This window comes from Uloborus diversus, chromosome 7, assembly GCF_026930045.1.
Source record: "Uloborus diversus isolate 005 chromosome 7, Udiv.v.3.1, whole genome shotgun sequence".
Taxonomy (NCBI): domain Eukaryota; kingdom Metazoa; phylum Arthropoda; class Arachnida; order Araneae; family Uloboridae; genus Uloborus; species Uloborus diversus.
The window spans coordinates 86825916-86852026 of record NC_072737.1 but is presented as its reverse complement, the minus strand read 5'-3'; the positions used below and the strand labels follow the sequence as shown (position 1 = coordinate 86852026).

At 31.4% G+C, this 26111-nt stretch overlaps 1 protein-coding gene across 5 annotated transcripts in view; it reads left to right on the top strand.

Moving 5' to 3' along the window:
* LOC129225869 (uncharacterized) overlaps positions 1–26111 on the top strand; it is a 52261-nt gene that overhangs the window by 1946 nt on the left and 24204 nt on the right. For all 5 annotated transcript variants that reach the window (XM_054860397.1, XM_054860396.1, XM_054860392.1 and 2 more), the window contains exons 2-5: positions 10304–10685; positions 11532–11639; positions 17284–17376; positions 21172–21249. In XM_054860397.1, the coding sequence (XP_054716372.1) occupies positions 10325–10685; positions 11532–11639; positions 17284–17376; positions 21172–21249 (640 nt within the window). In that variant the 5' untranslated portion in view covers positions 10304–10324. The remainder of the gene's footprint in view (positions 1–10303; positions 10686–11531; positions 11640–17283; positions 17377–21171; positions 21250–26111) is intronic.

Below are 26111 nucleotides of genomic sequence, written 5' to 3'. Positions count from 1 at the left end.
ATAAACAATAATAATATCTGCGAAATGAACTTAGAACTGCAAAGGGATAGTAAGGGTGAGGAAAAAATATGATCGCTTCCGATAGGGTTACCATCTTCAAAATTATCACCACTTAGAGTCTGGCGTTGAACCTTTATAATGACTTGATTAGAAAATATTCTCATCATTTTGCCAGCTTGTCAATATTTGCGTTTTTACGATGCCGGGTGCTATGTTTAATTGTTATTTTGGGAGAAAATTATATGGGTTTTGATTTTTCGATGCTAACAAGGATGATTAACTTTAAATAAACTCTTTTAATTACCGTTTTTTTTTTTCTTTAGATGTCTACATTTTGAAAAATGCAATCTTTTAACATCCGATATGATAATCATATTTTGTTCTATTTTCAAGCTAACTTCTCTTTATTAGGATTCAAATAAATGAAAAGTCTCTTAATTTCTGTTAGAACTCTCATTTCAAGTTTTTAAAGCAAAATTCCATTTTCTGTTATGAGTCAAAAATTAAAATGCTGAATAGATGGTTTATTTTATTTTATTTTTTGGGTCAACTGTGTCCACAGATATTAATGATATGTTTATCATAGGACTCTAAAATGCAATTTTAAAATAATTTTATCAAAAATATTTCTTTTATAAGCCCTTTTTATACTTTTGATGCCTTCACTTTGAGAATTGCAATCTCTTTGCATCCGCTATGGAATCCGATTTTTCGAATTTTTGATGATTATTACGCTTTGGTAAGAGGTAAACAATTGAAATATCTTTTTATTTTTGTTAAAATAAAAAGTTTTAAACGAAATTCTGTGCTTTTTAAGAGTGTCTTGGGTCAAAAAGTTGAATGCTGAACCCTTTTCTGAATTTTATTTTATTTATTTATATTTTTGTTACAATTATTTTAAGTACTGTACAGAAATATATCTAATATAATTTAACATAATGTAGAATGGTAGATAAATATTGATACTTGAAAGAGCGATGCCCCCCCCCCCCCCCCGCCAAATATCGGGAAAAAAATCCAGAATGATTTTCTCGACGTAGAAGAGGAAAACACTCAACTTTAAGTTTAATTGATGCAGTTTGTGCCATCTCTAAATTCTAAAATTTCGTTTTAACAAAAAAATTTTTTTTTGCGAAATTTTTTGATTTTTCACAAAATTAATTCATTTTTCACAAAATTATTTGATTTTTCACAAAAAACGGACCCTGTGAAAAATCCTGGACAGACCCCTGAAAGAAAAGAAACAAATTGGAAGTCCCCAATCATCACGATGTAGACGTAATCATCACAATGCAGAAATTCCTACATTGCCTAGCCCTAATATTTAAACATGCGTTTTTCATGTGTTCTATCTTTAGTAGTTTACATACATATGCGAACAGTTGTTCAGTAAAATAAAAAATACGAAATCAAGAACATGTGATCACTGTTTGGAGGATACATTGAGGATCACAACTACACAGATTTGTCCGAATATTGAAAGTTTAACAAAGCAAAAACAATGTCAAGGTTTTCATTAAGAATAAAGAATCTATTCATTCATATTCAAAATCAAATTAAAAAGTAGTCATCTTTTCCAATAAATTATTGAGAGTGATTATTAATTCAGGGTGCTGTATAAATATTTCATGTAGAGCTATATTTTGCAGTAACAAGGTTCGACTGTACCTACTTGTTGTCTTTGATATTTACAAGAGGGCAATTCCACTGTTACGGACGTAACAATCAGACTTTAAATACACATAATTTCAATTTGGTTTCATTAGAAGCTACAAAAATTTTTTTGTTTTATAGTTTGGTGTTATTTATCCTTCCAAAAATTTGGATGCAGATTGCTTGATTACAAAAAGTAACAAAAAATTATAACTTCCTGTTACAGACGTAACTCACAAAAGAACAAAATGTATACATTGTCATACAATTGCCAATATTCCTGTGAATTATTCATAGATTTCTAAAATTTTCTTAAATACTTGTTTTAAAGATTTCAAGCTTTCTAAAACCATAAAGTTCTCATGGATATTACTTGTAAAATTTATGATAGAAATTAATATATTTGTTATGGACGTAACAAAAAAGTGTTACGGACATAACGTGTCTAATATGCTAATTGCACAAAGCAAGTAAAAACTTCGATATATTGATAATTTTTGTTAAGAGAGTGCAATGGTATAGATCAGAGATTCCCAACCGGTGGTTCGCGAACCCCCAGGGGTTCGCGAGGTGCAGGAAGGGGGTTCGCGAAAATTTCGGTGCAATGGCGGATTTTTCCTAGTTTGGTAAAAAATTATAAAATATTCAATTTGCACACATAGTTACTAAATTTTTTTTTTTAATTCGAAAACGCGCCAAACTCTTGTATTAAGCTCAAAAAAAAAAAAAAAAATCTTTCAGCGGTTTTATAATCTTGGTTAAAAAGAAATTTTCTCATTTTTTTTTCGATAGACAACAAAAAGAGATATCCTTCCTTCTTTATTGCGAGGCGCCATGCAGAAACGTTGTATTAAGCTGTGGCGGGGATCACGATGACCTTAAAAAGGCGCCATCGCGTGGAGTCAATCAAACAATATACATAATATACATATGTCGAAAAAAATAAAGAATTCTCAAACAATGCATCATAGGGGTATTATTTCTAATCTGGTTGAAATATAACTCGGGAATTTCCGTCGAATTCAGTCATCGAATAGCAGACATGACAGCAAAAGGCTCCAAACTTAAAATTTATTACTGGATTTTACCCATCTGTTCGTTTTCAAAAATATATAACATCAGCATGCTCCTAGTTCTGGGGAAATAGTTGTTAACAGACGTATTTAGAGATACTTTAGAGATGCTTGAAAACAAGTGATTTTGTTTGCAATTGGTTTTGCTACGTGAACTTGCTACTCTGTTTGTGAAGTTATAATCGTGTTGGTAATTTTTATGATTTAATAACTTTCTGCTGTTATGGATCGATGGTTGAAAACTGGTAGTTTGGTTGAGCGACAAATGGACAAGCAGTCGATCGATCAACCCTCAACATCAGCAGTAACTTTCGAATCAACACAGGATATTGAAATAGATAGCTGTAATGAACTGCCGCCTCCCCCGACTAAACAGAAAAGTGAACTAGGGGAGAAAAAAGGAAAAAAGCGAAAATATGACAGTGACTATTTACAAATGGGCTTTTATTTTACTGGAGAAGAGTCTGAACCTAGACCGCTTTGTCTTCTCTCCAACGAAGTTCTAGCGAACAGCAGTTTGAAACCGTCACTTCTGAGAAGACACCTCGAACCAAAGCATCCGACACACAAGGACAAACCTATCGAATATTTTAAAAGAAAATTGGAATATAACAAAAAGTGTAGCGTCTCTACGTTCCTGTTAGAATCCAACGAAGATAGTAAAATGGCCCTTGAAGCTTCATATCGAGTCAGTTATAGAATTGCAAGATCTGGACAGCCACATATACAACTGCAGAAAATTTAATTGGACCGTGTGCTAAAGATATTGTTAAGTGTATGCTGGGAGAAAAGTCAGCAAAAAAAATTGACCTGGTTCCGCTATCAAACAACACAGTATCACGCAGAATTACTGATTTGGCAAGTAATGTGGAGAAAGAACTTGTGAATAGAATAAAAGAGAATAATTTTGCGATCCAGCTTGACGAGTCGACTGATGTAGCAAACGCTGCAATATTACTTGTCTATGTAAGGTATATTTTTAACGATACAATTAAAGAAGATGTACTATTTGCAAAACCTTTGAAAAATAACAACTGGAGAAGCAATTTTCGAACTGGTCAACAGTTACTTTGAAGAAAATGGAATAGATTGGTCTTTGTGTGTGGGTGTGTGCACGGATGGTGCAAAATCAATGACAGGAAAATTTGTTGGCTTTGTGGTGCGAGTAAAGAAGATCAACGAGAAAATTGAATGGACTCATTGCTGCATTCATAGACAAGCATTAGCATGTAAGCGTATTCCCGCAGAATTATCCGCTACTTTGAATGATGCGGTAAAAATTAAATTTCATAAAATCACGTGCCACAAACTGCCGTCTATTTCATGCGCTTTGTGAGGAATTGAGAAGCCTTCATGTTACTTTACTTCTTCACACAGAAGTTAGATGGCTTTCCCGTGGCAAAATTTTGACACGCTTATTTGAATTGAAGTCAGAAGTCCAAGCATTTTTTGTTGATCATCCATTTCACCTGTCCACTTGCATATTCGATCCTCTTTGGATGCAAAGGCTTGCATATTTAGCTGATATCTTTTCAAAATTAAATGAATTAAATTTATCCTTGCAAGGTGCAGTTGTTAATATTTTCGTTGTATATGATAAAATTGAAGCTATGGTAAAAAAATTGAATTTCTGGATCCAATGCCTGGAAATGGGTGAGTTTTCTTGTCTCACTTCTCTTAGTAGTTTTTTATCAGAAAACTCAATGAAACTTGATGAAAGCGTTAAAAGAAATGTATGTGAACATCTGCAACATCTTGAACTAACTTTTGACGAGTCCAGTCCCTCTCTCAAACAACTGGATACGCAATCCTTTTGAAGGAAATCCATGCTTAGAAAACACCCTGACATTACCTGAAAAGGAAATGCTCATCGAGTTATCCTGTGATAATTCATTGAAAACTACCTTTAAAGAGCTCTCGTTAATTGACTTCTGGCTCAGTGTGAGAAATGACTATACAGTTTTGTCCAAAAAAGCAATTCGAATTTTATTACCATTTTGTACAACATATCTGTGCGAGAAAGGATTTTCCTCCTATACTTATCTCAAAGATAAATACCGAAGCAGATTGAATGCAGAGCCTGATTTAAGACTCAAACTGTCAGACATTGAACCAAACTTTCAGTTTCTTTGTTCCGTCAAACAGCCACAAATATCGCATTAAGGATTTTTTCCCCAATTTAAAGTATGCCTAAAAAAATAGTTGGTTTATAAAACTTCTTGTTTATAATTTTTCTTGTAGATGTAGTTTTAACTTTTTATTAATGTTTGCACTTAATGATATTTTACATTTATATTTTTGTTTATTGCAATCAAATGCTGCAAAAAAATGGAAAGCAGACATGCTGTTTTTTTATTGTTTCTTACATGTTACTAATTTCAACATCAGGGGGTTCGCGAACTTTTTTGCCTGTTCCAAGGGGTTCGCAAAGAGAAAAAGGTTGGGAACCGCTGGTATAGATTAATTATTTGACACTTCAAGTTTATGCCTTTATAGTTTTAAAAGATTTGGGGAAGTAGGGGCAGGGCTCCCTCTACATACCACCATGTGTAAAAATATGTAAAAAATAAATTAATGCATTATAAGAAATAAAATTATCAAGAAGAAATTAAGCAAAAAAAAAAGTGGAATTTTCAGTTATAAATATTTTTTTCAAAATTTTAACATGAACATGGGAGGGGGGGTGCTTCTACAAGCCTAACTCTAGTAAAGTTACATGAAATACACCGCCAGCTCAGTCATTTCCAACCGAGGACTGCAGTTTTGTGTTTATTAGCACTCGACTTTGCCGGGCTGTTGAGTGCTAATTTGTACGAAACTGCAGTCCTCGGTTGGAAATGACTGAGCTGGCGGTGTATTTCACGTATCTCGGCCTTAGCCCTGGCTATAGGTCGGTAACTTATTGAATCTAGTAAAGTTGTTTTTCCTCCTGAATCTGACAGGTTTGGGAATACTTTTACAGTTTGAGATTTTTCGATGATTTTCTCTATATCTCATCAAACATAATAACTGCCAAATTTCTTTTAAAATTTAACAGTTGCCTTTGATTTTGATCGCTTTTTAATAGAATTGGCACATTTTTGCCAAAGATGGAAAAAACAGGTCGAAGCTGTCATCAGAAAAATAGATTTTGGCCTAAGTAATCTAAATCTTGCTTCAAAACTAAATGTGCTTTATCTGAGGATCGGATGTAGCTAGTTTAATTTTTAGTACTTTTAACTCTTATATAATTATATGCTTTTTAATTTAGCTTATGCCTTTTAAGTTTTAAAACTATGAAATATTCAATGTATCAATGAAATAGTAATTTAAGTATTAATTTTTTGTGGAGAGTAAATAACAAAGTAACTCAGTAACTTTGGTTCAAACTATTAAACATCAGGGTAAATTCTTATCTCTAAGTTAATTTTTGAATAAGAACTAATATCAATTTGGCTACACTGTCAGAATGATAGAAGTTTGAACAGAAAAACTATGATTAATATATGTAATATAAATTTGAAAAAAAAAAAAAAAAAAAAACTTTATTAATAACAATTACGCATAAAATGCTTTGGATTTCTTCATGTTAAATGATAGATTTTCACAAAAATGTACTTGGAGAACACAATTTTTTTTGCATCATATATATATATATATGGGTCATTCCATGTCAAATCAACGAGCCTCACAACTTGACCATCACGGATTCCAACAAATTTCAGGGGATTGATTATATATATAAAATGATACAGAAAAATATTTTTTTCAGATTTTTAAGTTGCCCGGTTTTTTGTGTAGGGCTATGTAAAAAAAGGGGGGAAAATGCAAAAAACAAGGTTTTGGTTATTACAAAAAGTTGATTTTCTCAGCTGCCATTGGAGCTAAAGAGTTCATTTTGGTTTTATTTTAAAGCTTTTGAAATGGGCTTTTATAGGATATGTCACATTATAAGGTTTGGGGTCATTAATATTTCAAGGTCACGAAAAATATAATTTGACCTTGAATATTTCAAAAAGTGTATCTTTAAATAATCTGAAAAAAAATTATTTTTTACCCACTAATGCACTGTATATGTGGAAAAAATTTCATAATGGGATTGCAATGGGATCATGGTAAAACAAAATTTTGAACACATATCTACTTACTATTTAAATGCAAGTAGCATTTCCGAAAATTTTTACAGAAGGACACAAGTTATTTTTACAACTTTTGGTTAGCATTGTCCATTTCTTCCTTCGACAAGTTATAAACTCTTCCTGTGAGATTTATCCTGGGATCTACTTTTGATATTACATCATCTACAGGTACATTCAGAATATCCTCTACGTCTGGATAGTAAAAAGAATATGAAGGTCCATGTGGATGCAAGAATTTTATCTTAAGTGTTTGATTTTCTTCAACAGTTTAAAACACAACCTAACCACCAGTGTCCATCATACCTGCAGATTAAAAACCCGACCATTTCTGCGAATTCAATACAATCCCGAGCAGCTCTTACATATTCTATTCTTGAATTTTTTGAAAATGAAAATATTTTGACTTCCATGTGATTCATGTTCAGTGGAATAAAAGAATGGAGTTTCTGAGTACCTGGTATTCTTGCAGTCATTAACCTGTTTTTCAAAGTCTCCTCTTCTTGTTTATGTTCTTCAGTTGTACTATATTGAAAATGTATTGTCTTAATGTGATCTTTTGCCCATTCATACAGCTGTCGAGGAGTCATAATTTGGTAATTATGTATCATTTGAAGACTAGCTCTCGCTGCTAGTCTTTTCACAATGCCTCCTACACCATCGCATGCACTTTTGTCGTGTGATGTTGCAAAAAAATGCCATTGTGCTTTGATACCAAAGTCCAACTCATGGTAGCAGAGATTCAGAAAATTGAATCGATTTCTGTACTGAGAAGCAGCACCATCACTATAGTAATAAATTAAGTTTAGTTTTGTGTTATAATAAGATTGCATGAAAGAAATTAGATGTTTTTGAAAAAGATTGACTGCTGTTGTGTCATGTACAAGGCAATCAGAAATTATTACTAGAGATGTATTTATTACAGCTTTTGTGGAAGCGTCCTGAAAATAAATGGTGAAGGGGTGAATTGTAGCTTGAGCATTGTTCCAATGGAAACCTTGGGTAGCATCCTGGAGGATAAAAGAATAATTCTCTGCAAAGTCGCAGGTTACAAGGTATTCACCTTCTTTTAACGATTGAGATAACTCGATTGTTGACTTGCAAGAAATGAGTGAAGAAGTTTTGGGAGATTTTCAAAAAATATATTGATGAATTCTTCAGTAGTTTTCACTAATGTCTCGAGAGATGTTCTTTTTTCAACTTGTATCCACTGTTTATATGTGATGTTTTCAACGCATTTGAATTCAAAAGCTTCTTCGATTCTTTCTTTGACTCTTTCAAAGCCAGAACAATTTATACAATTTCCAAAGTAACAAGCTTCGGTAGGATTTTTTCAAACTGCATATTTCATAACATCTTCATACATGGCCCTGTAGGGCCATGTGGTTGACTGGGAAACTCTAGTATACTTCAAAAACCAACAACATATTTATTTGATCACAGTGTTGTTCATGTTTAGTGCATGATTTTAAAAAGAGCAAAGAAATATTTAAAATGAAAAGGAACTGGAGGTGAAAAATTTAGAATGAAAAAGTCATGTAATTTATTTTATTTTTAGTAGATATACATATTATGATACTAAAAAATATTTTTCTTTTTAAAAAAAATGTTATGCCATTTCAAAAACAAATATGCCAGCAAATTTTTTTCTTTAAAATTCATATAATAAAACTATTTTTTTTAATATCAATATTAATTTTAATTTATGTTCAGTACATATGTATAGTATATAATACCCCTTAATAATGTGTTAATTTTAATATATTATTAAATAAATATTTGCTGCAGTATGGTTGATTTTTTTAAAAAAAATATGTAAAATAAAACTTAAATGCCGATTTTGTACTGAAATTATAAGTTACATTTTATTTTATAACTTAGCATCCCATGGCAATCCCATGTTTATATGCTCGTATATTGTAAAAAATAGATGTAGGAATAACACTTTTTTTTTAAAGAAAAATGAAAATACACTTTCTGAAATACTGAAGGTCAAAGGTCAAAGTGTTTGACCTTGAAATTAAAAAATTAAGAAATATAAGCATGTCACATATCAAATAAAAGGTCCATTCAAGCACTTTCTAAAAACACCAAAAGTAATGTTCTGCGACAATACGGGAACAAATAATGACTCATTATATGATTAGCAAAATGTAAAATTTTACATTTTTTGCTCATCTTTGGATTGAATTATCTCAGAAACTAAAATAGATAGAGACTTATTATTGTATATTTATTTCTTTTTATGTAAACCTAACAATTGAGCCAAATATCAAAAAAATTTGAGAAGGTCAGGTTGAAAATGCCATTTTTTTCGTTGATTTGACATGGAACGACCCATATATATATATATATATATATATATATATATATATATATATATATATATATATGCATATGCATTTTAAACTCATCAAATAAAGTGCATTGATGAAGCAAAGTTTGAGAAATTACGAAACCCTCTAGAATATTTTTTATACAAATTATTAATCATTAATTGCTTGTGTAGAATTAGTAACACCAATTGAACTTATTGCATGATTAGGAAGACAAAAGATCTTACCTTGAGAGGAACACGTGTATTTCAATAATTTTAAAAAATAAAATTAAATAACCACTAATATTAATAAAAATTTGAAAATCAGAGTATGTTGTTTTGGATGATGTTTTGTTATATTATATTACATATCATGCACTATATTTTAATTGCCCATCCTGTGCTTTTTTTTTCTATTTAATTGGAAATATACATGCGTTACAGTTTATGGACATAACATACTGCTTTTTGTTACGTCCGAAACAAAAAAAATTTACGTCTGAAACGCTATTTTTTTTAAAAACTAAAGAAATTGTAATGTTTTAAACTATGGTAAACAATTACTCTGATGAATTGCTAAAAGGACAAAAAAGGATTTCTTTTAATTTTGATTTTTTAGAAAGTAATGACAACTTTTGCTAAATTTTTGTTACAGACGTGACATTAAACTTCATTTTTTTTTTAATTTAAATTGCTTAATTTTATTTTGTAATTTTTTAAAAAATAAAGGCATTTTTTTTGTATCATGTTTATAGTTTAAACTGTGCTGCAATTCTGTTTATTTTTATTTTGCTATTAGAAATAAGCATTTGAAAATGTGTTATTTTTTTCCGATTGTTTTGAAGACTCGCATATCATACTACCAACTAGGGAAAAGATTTATTATTTAACTTTTATTTAAAAAAAAACAATGCAATATTCTGAAAGTACACCTTTTAAGCATTACAATGATATAAAATATATAGCAACATAACTGTAATATGAAATTTTGACCTACTGGTTTCACTTTTCATGGAATTACCAAGAATTAGTAAAAAATCTTATGATTATATTTTTTAGTTTATTATTATTCTTGCAATTTCGGTTAATTGTTTTAAAAATTATTATATCTGTCTTTTTTTTTTTTTTTTTTTTGCATATTTCAGGGGACTTTTAAAAAAGTAGTAATGTCTACTGAAGATGCAAGACCATTTGCTTCATTGAAGCATAATGCTGAAAATTTTATAAGTGATTTTAATCAAGACATTGTGAATTGCAGCGCGTTATTAAATGAAAAAATAACTGATTTAATACGCGATCCAGATTCATTAGGAGCTTCAACTCATTTGAAGAAAGGAGCCGATGCTCATGTGGAGTTTTCAAAAGCAAAATTAAATATCTTTTTGAGTATGAAATCACATTTTGATGAAATTGAAGAGAAATGGTCATCCATGATTCAACAAATGAAGAAGGACTTCTTAGAAAATGTCGAGATATTTTTAGCTGAAACAAAATTAGAAGTAAAGTTGCCACCAAGTCCTTCCATTAGTAAGTACAGTTGTATGTACCTAAATACACTAACAAAAACTTAATATTTCTGTATTGATGTTTTTTAAAAATGAGGATCATTATGCATTTTCTACTCTTTAGCCATGTTACTGTGTAGAGAAAAAGTGTTTGTTAATTGCATTTTTAGTCCAAAAATTTAGATTTGACTCCTTGATTTCCAAACTCGGGTGCAAAATTTGGTAATTAAAGTTTTAGGTTGCATCAAGAGCTTTTCTTTCCAACTCATCATGATTGACAATTGTGGCTGAATGAAAAATAAGTTTGTAAAAGTGATTTTTATATCCAATTAATTTTGTCTTTGCAAAAATCACTTTCTTTATACATTTAGATAATTTTTATCTATGCAAATGGCAATGTGCAGCATTTCCATTTGATAAACTTTTTTTTAAAATATTAGACGCATATATTTCATTAAGTACAATCAGATTCATATGTACAATGTATGTATGTATGTATGTACTTAGACTACATATTTAAAATTCTTATTCATTATACTGACATTTACTCTAGATTATATAGGGTTTGAAAACCGTTTGTTGTTTATTAAAAAACCAACATTCCACATATTTTCTTTTGCTTGAAACTTTAATAACTTTTAAATTTTTGAATTGTGAGATTTCAGAAAATTCTCATTAGAGCAGGGTTGCCACGCCACAGGGGAACCTGATAAAACAGGGAAAGTACAGGAAATTTAAGAATAAAGAAAAATATGGGGAATTTAAAAAAATTTCTTAAAAACCTAGAAAGTATGGGGATTTGTTTTAAATCGATGTTACATTGTATTAAAATAATCTTATCTCTTTGATCAATTTATATTTTTCTTAGCTTCCAAGAAGTCACGTCTCTCCTTTTCTTCAGGGAAGCAAGAAATCCTACAAGCAGTATCTTCTTCAATTTATCCCTTGATCAGCAGCATAACCACCAAAGTACCAGGTAAGTAATACTGCAAAAAGTTTTCCTTGAATTATTGTTGTAAAAAACCTAGGTATACCATTTCAATCAATTGTTTTCTCTTTTCACGATGTCTTGAAAAGAAGAATTATGCCGCATGTATCACTAAATGTTTTAAAACAGATTGAGATTCGAAGTTGCCCGAGACATGACCCAGAAAATAAATTCCTCTTAGTTTAGAATGCTAAGAGAGGGGATTATATGTGTTACTGATAGATAGATTATATCCCAAAGTAGGGCTAAAGAGTCATGTGATGCAAATAACTGGCAATGAATGATTCAGTTGCGACCAGTTTAGTAGGGGGTGAGGGGAAATCTTCTCAGCTCAGATATCCACTTTTTGCATTGGCTATCCCAGGCATTAGTGTTGATTGTTGAATTATGCTGATTGATGAGTCTTTGCTTATGAATCTTCTAAATTTCCGCCTCTTTTGGTTTTTTGGCATTTTTTTTTCTGTTTCTGTAAGAGGAAAAAAAAACTGCTCCTATAAAAGAAAAAAGATTTTACATTAATTTTGAAAGGCTTTAGTTTTAGTGACTAGCAATTGGAAAGTAGAAAATATGTTGTAGCACTTAAAAATTACTTTTGGTATCGTGAATCATTTGTGCAGGGTGTTAGCAAAATCCTGGTCACAGTTAAAATATTCATAATAAAGCAACTAGGTTAATACATATTTTGTGACATCATGAAAAAGTAACTTTTAAATTGCTCTGTACATTGCTTTACATTTGCGCTAGATAGGCGATACAATGCAAATGTGGGGCTGTACCTTCACAGTAAGAAAAACAAATGTATTGTGAAGTGTTTAATCATTTTATTAAAAGAAAAACAATACCTTTCATTGCCAGAGTTCAAGATATGCACACTTTGTTGCTTGACCCACATCCAAACGGTATTTAAGTTCATCCCATGTTCTAGCCAGCGTGTTTGCAGAAAAGAGTTTGAGCTACCTCGTCATTTGGATAATTCGCACCTTCAAATCTTCAATGCTACACATTTTGACACAAATGAGCACAAAAAGTATTCATAAATCTGTAAAGTATTTTTGTATAAACCGCATATTCATGCAAAATTTTTTTTGCTGTTCTATGATTTTTTTAAATACGTCAAAAAACTTTTCTGACACTATGTATTCAATGAGATGTACGTACCTGTACCTCAGAGCCGGACTGACGTAAGTCCAAAAATTTTGATTTTCTGTTTAATTATGCGTTGTATGTAGAATAGGGTGGAACGAAAATGACCTTAATTTTTTTTTTTTTTTTCAATTTTTTTGGCTTGCCGTAGGGGGAAAAGTTGTCATTTAAGTTTAAAAAGAAGCAGAAGAAATTTCATTGCTTTACTGCAACACCTTTAGGTGCCGCAACGAGCTTAAAGTTTGATAATAACCGAAATTTCCATTTAACTATGAAATTCCTTTTTATGCTTTCCTACTGTATATAACGGCACAAAATATGACAGTAAATACATTTTTTAAGCATTATATTGGGAAAAAAATACGAATTACAAAATACAATTTAAAAAAAAATCATAAAGTTTACTAATAATAAAGCTGAAAGTCTGTCTGGACATCTAGATCTCTGTCTGGATCTCTGTGACGCCCATAGCGTCTAGACCTTTCGGTCGATTTTCATGAAATTTGACACAGAGTAAGTTTGTAGCAAGGGAGGGGGAGGAATGCACCTCAAAGCGATTTTTCGAAAATTCGATTTTGTTCTTTTTCTATTTCAATCACATTTACCCAAGCAAGATTATAAGATGGGCGAGAAAATTACCAAGTTGTCATAACGTAACATGGGCAAGCCAATTGGCGAGAAATTCTTCTTACATTATTTGTAAATATACAAGCAAACCAAATGACCTTTTAATTTTTCTACAACGGGCAAAGCCGTGCGGGTATCACTAGTATACTATAAAAGACATTAACAATTCCATTTTTACCATTTAAAGTATTCTTAATGATTTTAAATAAATGGTTAAACCTGTATGATGTTTGTGTCTACTTCTTTGACACATTAAAGTGTTTTTATTTTATTTATTTATTTATTTATTTTTGTACCAAATAAGTTTTTCTTCTTCCAAATAGCTCTTAAGTCAATTTTTCGTCTCCTGCGACTGAACCATACTTTTTAACAGCCGCTTAGGGGTTACAAGTTTTACTTTGAGGGATTCACTAGACAAATGTTTTACCAAAGGGGGTTCGGTTATTTCATTTTCACCCTATGAGATCAAATCGATGTAATCTTTGGCAGCAAAAAATATTTGTTGAGCTTTAAACTTCTTAACCCCGCCTCTACTTTGTGTTCTTGCATTCAACACATGTCGTAATCCAAGTTGTCTTACATTTCTACGCTCTTTGCATAACACAGCCAAATGGAGATTTTCTGTTGCATCAAAATACCCATTTCTTAATATAACCTGGTCTATAATGCTCTTAAAATCATGAGAGAGATATCGTGAATGTAAGATACGTTCGAATAAATGTTTAGAGCCGTAAGTACGAGAAGGTTTTAACTTGATGTTAAACCACACAGGAGCATATGCATTGCCCACTTGATCCGTAGAAGAAATGGATCCTTTCTTGAAAATGTATGAATGAATAATGATTACTATTAATATATTTCAGTATTTGTTTCAAACAATTTTAGCGAAATGCCATGCCCATATAAAGGAAACTATACTTTACTACAATTTAACAATGTACTGAGTCAAGAGTCTTGAGATTTTCAGTCGGATTTTTAGTTGCAACTTACAATTGAAATATACGGCTTGCAAATGTAAGTCATCTGGAGTGTTAAAGTTTTCCCAGGCTCCTTGAAGATAAATCTAATCAGCAAGTCCCACTTGATATAGTGACACACATATCCAATACATATTTGTGATCGGTATTTATGTCCTGTATGTTCTCAAAAAGAAGGTTATTTTCAATAGGTAAGGAAGTAACCACAGGGAGATTAGAACAGGTTTCCAGCTGTTGACCTATTTTGTCTTTAAATTCGTTTGATTCTTTTGTTTTACCATCTAAGAATCCATTAGGTTTCTATTCCTGTTGTCTGTCAAAACATCTTTTATGCGTTTTAGAATGGTTGGAATCTAGCTTGGTCCCACTCACACAAATCACTGCTGACCAGCTCCGCCCCATTTAAACATCTGCTGCTGCTATGACTCAAGCTCCCAGATGCCAGTGCATTCGGCAAAAAGTGCGTTTTTGCGGAACTTACTTTGCTCTTACTGCACCTCAAAACATAATCTGAACAACAAAATAAAAGTAATTGTGCGACCTGTTGAGCATAAAAAATACTTTTCGACAGCATTTGGAGCGTAAAGATAAATTTGAATTTTTTTAAAAAAAATTAAAAATGTAGCAAAAATTGCAATTTTCTTAAACTTTATGCTCTTTGCGGCACCTCAAGACATGCTTCAATATTTTTCATATTTTTTTACATCTTGTTTGCATGAAAAGACAACTTTTCCGCACTACGGCAAATTGAAAATCAAAAACTTTTTTTTCGTTCCACCCTAATGTAGAAGCCTTTTCCCCATCAAGCCATGTAAATGTAATTCCTAAAAGGAAATCATTTTCAGTTTTTTACCAGGACTAAAAGAGTAGGCATCCCATTCTTTGCATGCACAGGAAAAAAAATTTCCCTCTCTCCTGTAAAGTTATCCTTTTATCACTTACGTCCTTCTGACGTACAGATATTAGAGATGAGACATTGATGAAAAAATACAGATAGTATCTTTACATGGATAAGAAACATAATTGTTTTCTAGTATCATTGTTCTGAAACAACGATTTTTTTAATGTACATTGTGCAGGGGATCCGGAATGTTCTTGATACATTTTAAAAATTCATGGAAAGGCAACAACTTGTCATATGAACATATGGTTTGCAACATAAGACTTCACAGGTTCAAGTACTGTTTATGACATCGTAAAAAAGAAAAGACTTGTATTGACAAGCCCGTTGTTCATATATCATGCACAAATATTCTTTCCATGTTGGGGTGAAATTCACCTTAGAACTGCACTAAAACTACAAAACCTTATTGGTGCAGGACTTTTTTTTTTCAATTGAACAACATAATTAATGTTTTCTTGATTCTGTATCAAAAAGTTCATTCGAATCTGCTATAAGTTTTTTTTTTTTTTTTTTTTTTTTTTTTAAGTTATAACATTTATACCAGTGTGTATATCATATTGATTGTTTTGATTATGTTTTTGATTTTTTAATAAAAGATTAATCTTTTTTTTCTGTAAAAGTCTTACTTTTTTTTTTGTTAAAATTTTCTATTTCTTGAACACTGAAAATGTGCTATGACCTCTGATAATAAGCATTCCCAACAAATAGGACTTCAGGGACAAAATGGCAGTAGAGTGGAGGGTCAAAAATCCATACAATTTGGGAGAAGTGGTTGTGTGGATTTCAGGCCATAAACAAATTTTAAGTGCTATCTTAAAAATGAAGCAATAAAACAACAATAAAAACTTTAAAATATAATTACTTCTTAGGACAACTGAATAGTTATATAATCATTTTTTTTTTAAATATGCTAAAAATATTTTTGAATCCAAAAGTAATAATTGCTCTTGGAGTAACCACCACCATTATTAAGTCATTTGTTTTCAATTGAAATGTCCAAAATCATCCACGTTTGGCTTTTAAGTGCTAAGTCGTTTGTATTTTGGGTTAATTTTTATATTTCTTTGATGCCACGTGTCAAGCAAAATATTATCGTTTTGTTGTAACTCCACAGCAATCTTTCAGCATATGTTTTTGGTTTACAATATTTCTTATCATTTCTGTAGTAGTACTCAATATAAAACATAGTAAGCGAAAATACAAACATGTTTTTTGAATAAATATGTGCGAATTATGTGTAAAAACAATAGTTCCGACTTATCATCGCAGTTTGAATTATTATAGACCCAAATAAAATAAAAATGGAAAACAAATCGTAGTGCAAAAAAAAAGAAAAAGAAAGAAAGAAAATGAAACAAATTTTAGGTCTGTGGATTTGTGGCGCTCCACTGCATCTACAAAGTTTTCTTTTTGCATTTTTGTCATCTATTTTGCTTTGGTTTTATTTAACAAGCTTGTTTATTTGATGCCTCACCAAAAAATAAAGCATAAAAAATGTCAAATTTCACTGTTTTTTGTGGGAAATTAAGACATCTACAGGTTGTCTTGTTAGGAGTTGATTATTCAGGTAATCATTCTGTTACATCCCCCCCCCCCTTTTTTTTGACTTTGATGCCATCAGAAGCTTAAATTTTTTGCATATGCAATGTGATATGATACAGTATGGTGCTACACACATTAGTTACATTTGTAAGAGTCTTTTCTCAATGCCATAAAATGAAAATATGCCTTGTAGTTCTACAACATAGTCTCAATTGAATTGAGTAAACTGCTAAAACTTCCCTCTGTACATGAAAGGTTTCTTTGTTCTGAACTAGTGAAGTTTCTGTATAGTGCCATTCTTTCTTAATAAATTTAATGTCAATAAGTTAACTTATATATATTAATTCAGTAAACTGATGATTGGCTAAGATCATGTGTTAACAAAAGTGAAGATATCTTGCATACTGAAGTATGGTAATCAATGTTGCTTTTGTTTTAGGATTGAAATCTTCACAAGAGAAGGGATATTATCATGAAGATCGCATTGATGATGATGAAGAAAGCAATAGTGATAACAGTTGTGAGCAAGAAGGTACATTTCATTCTAATTCTTTAATACAAGGCGTGTTTTTAAAGTAAGGTCCGTTTAGAAATAAAAAAAAAACGAGCACAGGTAGAGCAAAGAAATTTATTGCACAAAAATCTACCTCCCTTACTCTATTTTTTGACATTACTCCCGTGATTTTCCAAACATTTGTCTATAGCGGGGCAGATACAGAAAAATCTTTTGGAGGGGGCACGCAAAATTTAATAGCCCCCCCCCCCCACCATCTTTGATGTTTCATAACAAATTTTTAATGACTTTCTTTTTAAATGTGTGTGCTTTTTATTTTATATATTTTTTAGGATTCCTTCAGGTCAATGAATCTACTTCTAGGTACATGAATATTATGCACTAATATACTTTGACTGTGGACGTAATTCATCTTTAAGGTTTCGAGCTATTTAATTACTAAACCCAATAAAATGTCACCGAGATGCTAGACAATGAGCGGCTTTACTTAAGAACATTGTCATAATGATTATAACAAGAGGGCAAGGTTATTAAATAAACCCATACCTCACTTGAGTTTTTAAAATTTATTTATAAAGAAAATCATAACTTCATAACAAGTTTTGCTGAAGAATTCATAAACTATTTCTGTGTGAATTTCAAAGCAGTAGCTGATTTGTTTTTAAAGCAATTATACAGTTGAGATAACTACATGCCGTTTCCATTAAAAATCATGGTTTTTCCAAGAAACTACCATACGATTTCTTTCATTTTGCATTTTTCATAAGCTGAAAAAGAAATCTATTATTTCGCAAATAGGTTCCTGGATCAAAATGACTCTTTTAGGTGCGCCTACACATTAAAAAAAAAGGTTAGTTATTGATTCCATTAAAGAAGAACTAGTATACAAATCGCGACAATAGGATCCTTTGAACTCGAAACCAGTGAGTTAAATGTATTCTGCAACTCTGGGCCTCTGACTCCAGTAATACTTCTTTAGCAAACAAAAATGCTTTTATTCAAAATATGCTGTGTGTTTTGTGTACTTTTTAATTAACAACTTAAGAAAAAATGCAAAAGAAAGGTCAATTAAAAAGTAATAAATTAAAATAGTGAAATTAATTCATCCTTTGGGGGGCACAGGCCCCCTGGGTCCCCCTAAAATCCGCTACTGGTCTATAGCATGGTACAGGGTTTTGTATACCTATTCGTACAAAGTTTCTGCCTGTGTAGTCAACCATGAAGACTCTTACAGGGATTTTACTGGGATATTTTAGAACATCCTCTGATCTGCCCCCACCTCGCTCGCAGCAACTTTCAATTGTTTCAGCTTTAAAGTCTTTCCTAGGTGGTCTGTGGTGCAACAGCAATAATGAGCTCAATTACCCCTTGGTCAACTTTACAGGCAGCAATTTTCTACAAATAGGTATACAAAAACCAGTACCACATTATGACAAACAGGGTTGGCCGGATCGGACCCAATTGGGTTGGACCCAATGGTTTTTTTTGAAAAAACCCATTTAAAAAAAACCATTATTTTACCCACTTTTGGGTTTTTTAAATTTTCTGAGAAATTTTTTAAAAAATTGATTAATTTAAATACTTTCACAATTTAAACTTATTTTTTAGTTGTTCTTTACCACAGGCAATGTACATAAAACATGAATTTTGAACTTTAATAGTATTTCTTATAACTCTTGACGGCATTAAAAAAAAAACTTCAAAGATTTTAAATAAATATATTTAACTTTTTTCTTTAACTGGTCAATAAATAACTCAAATTATCTTGACTTAGTCCTGTCCTGTCTGATTTTCTCAATATTTGTAGATTGTACAGAGGAAACTACTCTAGCTAAAAGGCTTTCATATGAATTATTTTCTGCAAACCAACACGTCACAAATCTCGAATAAACAAGGTATATTTTTTAGAAATCAACAGGTTTCTCAAATGGTCAGACAGAAAACAGAATAGGATGTACAGTATTTTCATTATCTTATGAAAAAGTTTAATATTTCTTACTCTGTACACAGGAATAGAAAAATAGGCAACATAAAGTTCAAAGAAATGTCTTGATTAAGCTGGAATTCACTAAAAAGGGATTTTTAAACTACTTGAGGTTCTACAGTAGTTTTGCATAACAAAATGAAATAGAATAAAGTAAAATGCAAGAAAAAAAATCATAGTAATTAAAAACGAACAATAGATTTTATCACGCGAGAAGTAACTTTGACTTAACTGTTGGTAATCATGGAAACTAAAAAATCTGAAACTTCACCATTTTTGGGTTTTGTAGTCTTTTACTTTTCTTCAAAAAACTCTGAATTTTAACTAGTTTTAAAGCTTTTTTACCCCAAGACAATTTTTGCACTTTACCCATATACTTATGCTACAATATGTTACAAGTACTCCACATTTTCCCTAAAAAAAGACAAAAAAACCCTCATTTCTTTTAAAAAACCCAGCTTTAGTTGGGTTTTTTTGGGTTTTATTTAAAAAAACCCAAAAAACCCTGGGTCCATGGGCTTTTTTAAAAAAACCCGGGTTTTTGCCAACCTTGATGACAAATGCTTGGAAAATCACAGGAGCAATGTCGAAATATAGCTTAAGGCTGGTAGATTTTTGTGCAATAAATTTCTTTGCTCTATCTGTACTCGATCTTTTTTTATTTCAAAACGGAACTTACTTTAAAAACGTCCCTCGTAGCATATTTTAATCATCATAACAAGCTTCTTGCTAACTGAACTTCCAACTGCATTGTCTTGTTAAATAATTAGTTTTGCTAGGGGTTGGCAGGTTTTTGCACAAAGGTAGAAAATGAAGGTAAAAAACCATCCTGGCAAAAATGGATGTACTTTATTTATGGCAGACAGTAAATTTCTTTGATCGATGTTCTGTACATTTACTATAGGTTTAGATAAGAGCCCAATAACTCATGGAAAAAGTTGTAGATTTAAAAAGTGTATATCTTCTAATGTCATTTCAGAGCAACAGTATGACATCTATCCACTCCCAGGAATAACACTAAGATATCCTACTGTTGCTCTGAGGCAACAATATGTTATTAAAAAGGCAAGCAAGGAAATCATGAGATGTCCACATCAGCTGCAGAAAGAAAGGATTGGATGATTTTTCTCTTCTTAATCTGTTTTTTGGCAGTTGTTGAAAGAAAATTTAAAAGCACTATTCTCTTGTATTTTACTCACTTAAGTCCTAAAATTATAACTGGGAAGTAATTTTATGCAAAAGATTTAAATGTTGTAAAAGTTCCCCAAACCTGAAGTTTTTATGCATTTTTTACTAACATTTTAAGTATGCTGAACTTTACAATCGAATGAACTTTTTTGATAGTAGGTGGTTCTATTTTTTTAATGTATATGGTTTTTTTTTCATATCTTCTTACTGTTCAGAAAATTTATATTTTACCTGATAGTTTTCCATTAATGAGTTTCATTGCATAGTAAAAAATTATTTTATTTTTATTTGTTGTTTTTAAACTATTAAGCAAAATCCCTGTTCTGTTTTGTCACTCAAATTTTGGAAAAGAAAAGCCTCAGCCATCCCCATACTCTATAGGTGTCAAGAAATAATTAAGTTCTGATTTAAAAGGCAAAAAATGCATTGTAGTCACTAAAGTTTTTAAAAATCATGGAAAAAAGCTGATAAGCCTGATTGAAAACTGCTTTAAATGTTTCTTTTGCTGATTTTTTTTTCTTTTTTTGCTTGCAAAAATCCTTTTTTTTTTTTTTTTTTTTGCTTGCAAAATCTTTTTTTTTTTTTTTTTATTATAAAAATACTTTTTTAAAAAATTCATTTTGGTTGTTCTATTTTATCAGAATTGCCAAAACCGCCAGTAAAGAAAGGTGGTAGACCATTAAAGAGAGGTACAGCAAATATCCTTAACGAATTTACAGGTAAGAAGTTTTCAGTACACATTTAAAGTTTTGAAAACTTAAAAATAAAGTAAATCAATCCAGACAAAACTAGAAAATAGCCCGTGATGTTATGACGGGAGCATATTGCCTTTTTATCAAAGGAAGTGGCCAATAAATTTGACATGTTCCAAAATATATTTGTATCTCAAAACCAGACTAATGTAAGTCTTGTTTCCACTACTTTTCATGAGAGCATAAAAGTGTTTGCTTACCATATACGAAGGTTGGGACTCGTGCTCTTAAAATATTGGTAAATAAATATAAGGATTTTTTTTTTAAAACCAGAATTGCGTTGCTATGGCTTAGTGTCGCATAGGATGTTACATGCAATGCAGTAATAATCTGAAAATAACAATTTTTGAACAGGTTAGTATAGCTGTAAAAAGATGTATATGAGAGAGAACCGTTTAAAACTTATACAGAGTTATACATAAGAAGTTAGCCCATTGTTCATAAAAACCATGAAATTAGCAACTGTGTGTTTTAAATTTCTAAGGATTTCTTATTCAAAATCAAAATCAGTATGAAACTGTTATCAACTGGTCAACATTGTCGGAAAATGTTGTTAAAATTTATCATCTCAATTACAATAAATGAATAGATTATTTCAGAAAGGACATAAGCCCAAGTAATGCAACTTTTCATGAATCAATAAAAAGTGATTATTTCATTCAGAAATGAACTAAATTCAACAAAAAATTTTCTGACAAATCTAGCCTCAAGTAGGATCATTACCGCACCTTGAAATACGTTTCATTTCATCACTGAAATTAATTTTTTTTTTTTTTTTTAATTTCTACCTATGCCCTTTCTGCAATTACTTTAGAGTGATGAAAATGTGAATCAAGGGAAACAGATTTGTTTCAAACTGATTTATGATAAAAAAATAATATAACAAAGTGACAAAAATAATTAGTGAAATCCGCACTCATAAGTTTATTATCTTAATTAAATACATCATGTATTTTCCTCTCTCTCTCTCGTCTTGTTTTAGTGAAATAAAGTCTGGTGTAAAAAAAATTAAAAAAAAAATACAAGAACTAACAAACTGAGATAAAAAGCAAATGTTTTTACAATGAATAAAACTAGATTCGTATTCACAAATACATCCTCCATGGAAATCTTTTTTTTTACCCTTCTCTTTTCTAGTTTTGTGTATCAAGTTCGATGTACATATTAGTATGACTGTGTACAAAATTACACTTAATAATCATCTTGATATTTGTTATTTCTTCCAACAATATGAAAATTTCCCCTTTATACTCAATATTTGCAAAGGTAGCTCAACCGACAAGCGTTACTTTGCAATATTCTCTTGAAAACCGTCTATAAAATGATGGCCTGAAACCCTTCCTTTGATGTTCTATCAAATATTTAAACATCATATTTGAACATCATATCGAATATTAAACATTCAATGTAGATAATTGAAAACATTTGTCACCCAGTAGAATCTTTTTCCAAAATCTCAATTTGGGAGACAAGTCCTCTTAAAAAATGAAGGGTACCTGTTTTAGTCGTTACAGATTTCATTGTTTTCAACAGATTTGACGGTGAATCTTAAAGTAATTTCAGGATTTCACTTTTAAGAGATTGGATTTTCTTGGACTCTCAGACTACTGTGGAAGAAAATACCCGAAGTTCGAAGAACTAAAACGAGTCAGTGCAAGCCCATGGTAAAATTTTGGAGTGATCTGCTCGGGGGGGGGGGGGGGGGATGGAATTAAAAACTCACATCTAACAGTCAAAAACAATTTTATTCAATAGCAATAAATGTATCTTAAAACTGGTAATATCAACAAGGGTAAATAAGCTACTTTTAAACCCATAAAATTTCAACTGAAAATAAACCCCCACAAGAAACATTCATAGGAACACTTTTCATAATACAGTATTGTTCAGTTCCAAAACTTTACAGACTAGTAAAAAGCTAGTCCCCCATTATATTATACCAGTCCAATGCCATTACATTAGAATAGTCCTAATATAACTTAATATTAAAAGTTCATACCACTCAGGATATTCCTTCCTTAATACTTGGCATAAAACTATGAAGGCCTGATCCATTCATAGGATCCTACATGAAAGTTGGTTGCAGCCCGTACCACTTGTATCCATTTGCCATGCTGGACTTCCCATAGGCTTGACCTATCACACACCAAGAACCACCATATCCGGTGAAGAACCCTTACACTCGGACATGCAGTCCAGCCAGACTTCAGGGCACCTTTTACTCCAATTCAGCATGAACTTTCAACGGTCTTGTGAAGCCTATATCCAACAACATCAACTTCCATGAAAGAAACTCCAATCTTTCACTCTTTCATATCCTTCACTATCAAACAATCTCAAGGTGACCAATGGAACTTGCCGCTCCTTTAGCCAGGCACAACGAACTTATTTCCTACATCTTTTATGAAATTGAAGTCCACTCGACAGCATGGAACTGACAAACTAAAGCACACCGCTCCCAGCAACACACCTAACTGCAGTTACGGGGACATCTAAACTAATAAGATAAGAGTAAGAGATTGATGGATTGGGTGCACTCACTTAAGTACATTTCCCAATCCCATCACGCAATGATGTGACGTTTATCAAATCACATGCATAAATTATCACTGAACAACATGACGCTGTTTATATTTTAACTGTTAAATCTTTTAAAATAGTTGTTCACATGCACTCAGCAAAAAGTTACTGTACTCAGTAACAGTGACGTCACACCATCGCGCCGTGTAAACAAACACGCGATTCTGTTGGAGTTTCTGCTTTGGGGAACAATTCACCCACCGGTTAGATAACGGGATAATTTTCAAGGTTTGTAATACGATGAAATTCGTCACTACAACTAACTTAAACCTGAGGAATTGTCTTCAAGAACTATAATTTCATTTTTTTGCTAACAGATTTCACATGGTTATAATCTGTCATCTTATATAAAATTAAAAACTGAGCGTATGTATCTATCTACATATATCTAAGTAACTTCTCCCGAAGGCCAATGAACTGACCATCGAGCCAGGTATCAATGGATTCGTAATCTTCCCGTCTTCATGTTTGGCTATTTAACATAATCCTCCGATAATAATTAGCGGAGATATCAATAAAAAACTATATATTAATTATGACTCTTAGGTTTTTAAATAAAATCCCTATTTTTCGAAGGTTTTCCTCCATTCAAATTATTATTCAGTGCTTCAACTCAACTTTCTGTAACAATACTTTTATTAAAATTCGTAGCATAAAGAAAATCATATGTTGCCATAATCTGTTGCCATTTTTTTCTGGAATATAAATAAATGAAATTTTGGTTTTTGTTTTGCGGCTTTTCCTGCAATTGGAGGATTTAAAATGCTTACTTTTTGGTTATTTTTGCTCAATCTGCCATACAATTTTACTGATTTTTTTTTTTTTTTGTTCAAGCTTGATTGTTGAACACATGTCACTAGACATAACTATTAGTTTCGAGGTGCACCGTGCAAAGCTGGGCGACGCAGCTAGTATCTGTTTAACATTCGCTTTACTGTCCCGAAATCCCTTTCGCAAAGGACAAACAAATGTCCTCTCAGAGGAAAGTCATCAGCAATCTTGTCAAATTTCTTCAGTGTTATTTCTAGAGTGTTGTTCTTATTTTGACCAGCGGATATCTTACTGAAAGTATACAGTTTTTTCGCAGTTCCTAAAGTGATTTTAATGATGTTAATAAAACCCCTGAGAAATTAACAAATTTCATTCTGATTCCGTGATTTCGAATCCCCCCTGACCCCCCGAAGTGACAAACCTACCATTACCGAAATTATGCTGGATTAAAAGGGTTATTTCTTTTTACTTCATTACGACAAAAAATGTAGTTCATCTATGATCTTGCCATTGCATCTTACTATTTCATCCCTCGCGTTTAGTGCAGAAAGGGCATAAGTTCGGGACTAATGCCTTTTCTGCACTAAACAAAAAATATGACCCCTAAATAAAGTACTTCGTTGTACAAGGATTGACTTCCCTGCCCGCTAATCGATGTCTCTACATACAAACAGGAGAAAACCACAGCTAACTCAATTTTGAAAAAAATGTGACTTATGCCCTTTCTGCAATGATCAATTCAAATAAACCTCGTGTGTGATTTTCAACTGATTTTAATTTATGATTTGGTGCTAAAAATAGAAATAAATTTGAAATTTCTACTATCAGCTAGCATGAAGATAAAATTTTAATTTTCCCCAGCATCAGGAGCAATCTTTCCATGTTAACAGCAGCATGTATTTATGAATTAAATTCTGAACATTTCATAAAAATATTTTAAAACGTAAACTAAAAGTAATTTTAGAATAAAACACAAGTTTTGCCAATCTATCGTGTTCCACAAAAACTAATAAAACTGGCAAGAAGGTGCAGATGATGATTTTAAAAATATAATAAATGAAAACTAAACCCAATATTCTTTTTGAACATATATTTTTTTTCAAAAATCATTCACTTGTTCATCATATAGCTATAATTGCAAAACAGACTGTATTTTATTAAAAGATATAACTTTGTCTCTTTTTTTTTTCTCTTGAGAATCTAATTTTGCAATTTCAAAGCAGACGATAATTTGAATTGTTGGTGACACCAGAACCTTTCTCGATTAGTGATTTTTGCGATTATTTTTATGAGGATAATTTATTCTCACTTAAATTGAGTAAACTGCTGATACTGTCTTCTGTAAAGGTTTCTTTGTCTTGCACTACATTGAAGTTTCTGTATAGCATATTCCTTTCTTAATAAATTTAATATAATTAATTCAATGAATTAATGATTGGCTAAAATCTAAAGATTTCTATTCATCCTGAAGTATGGTA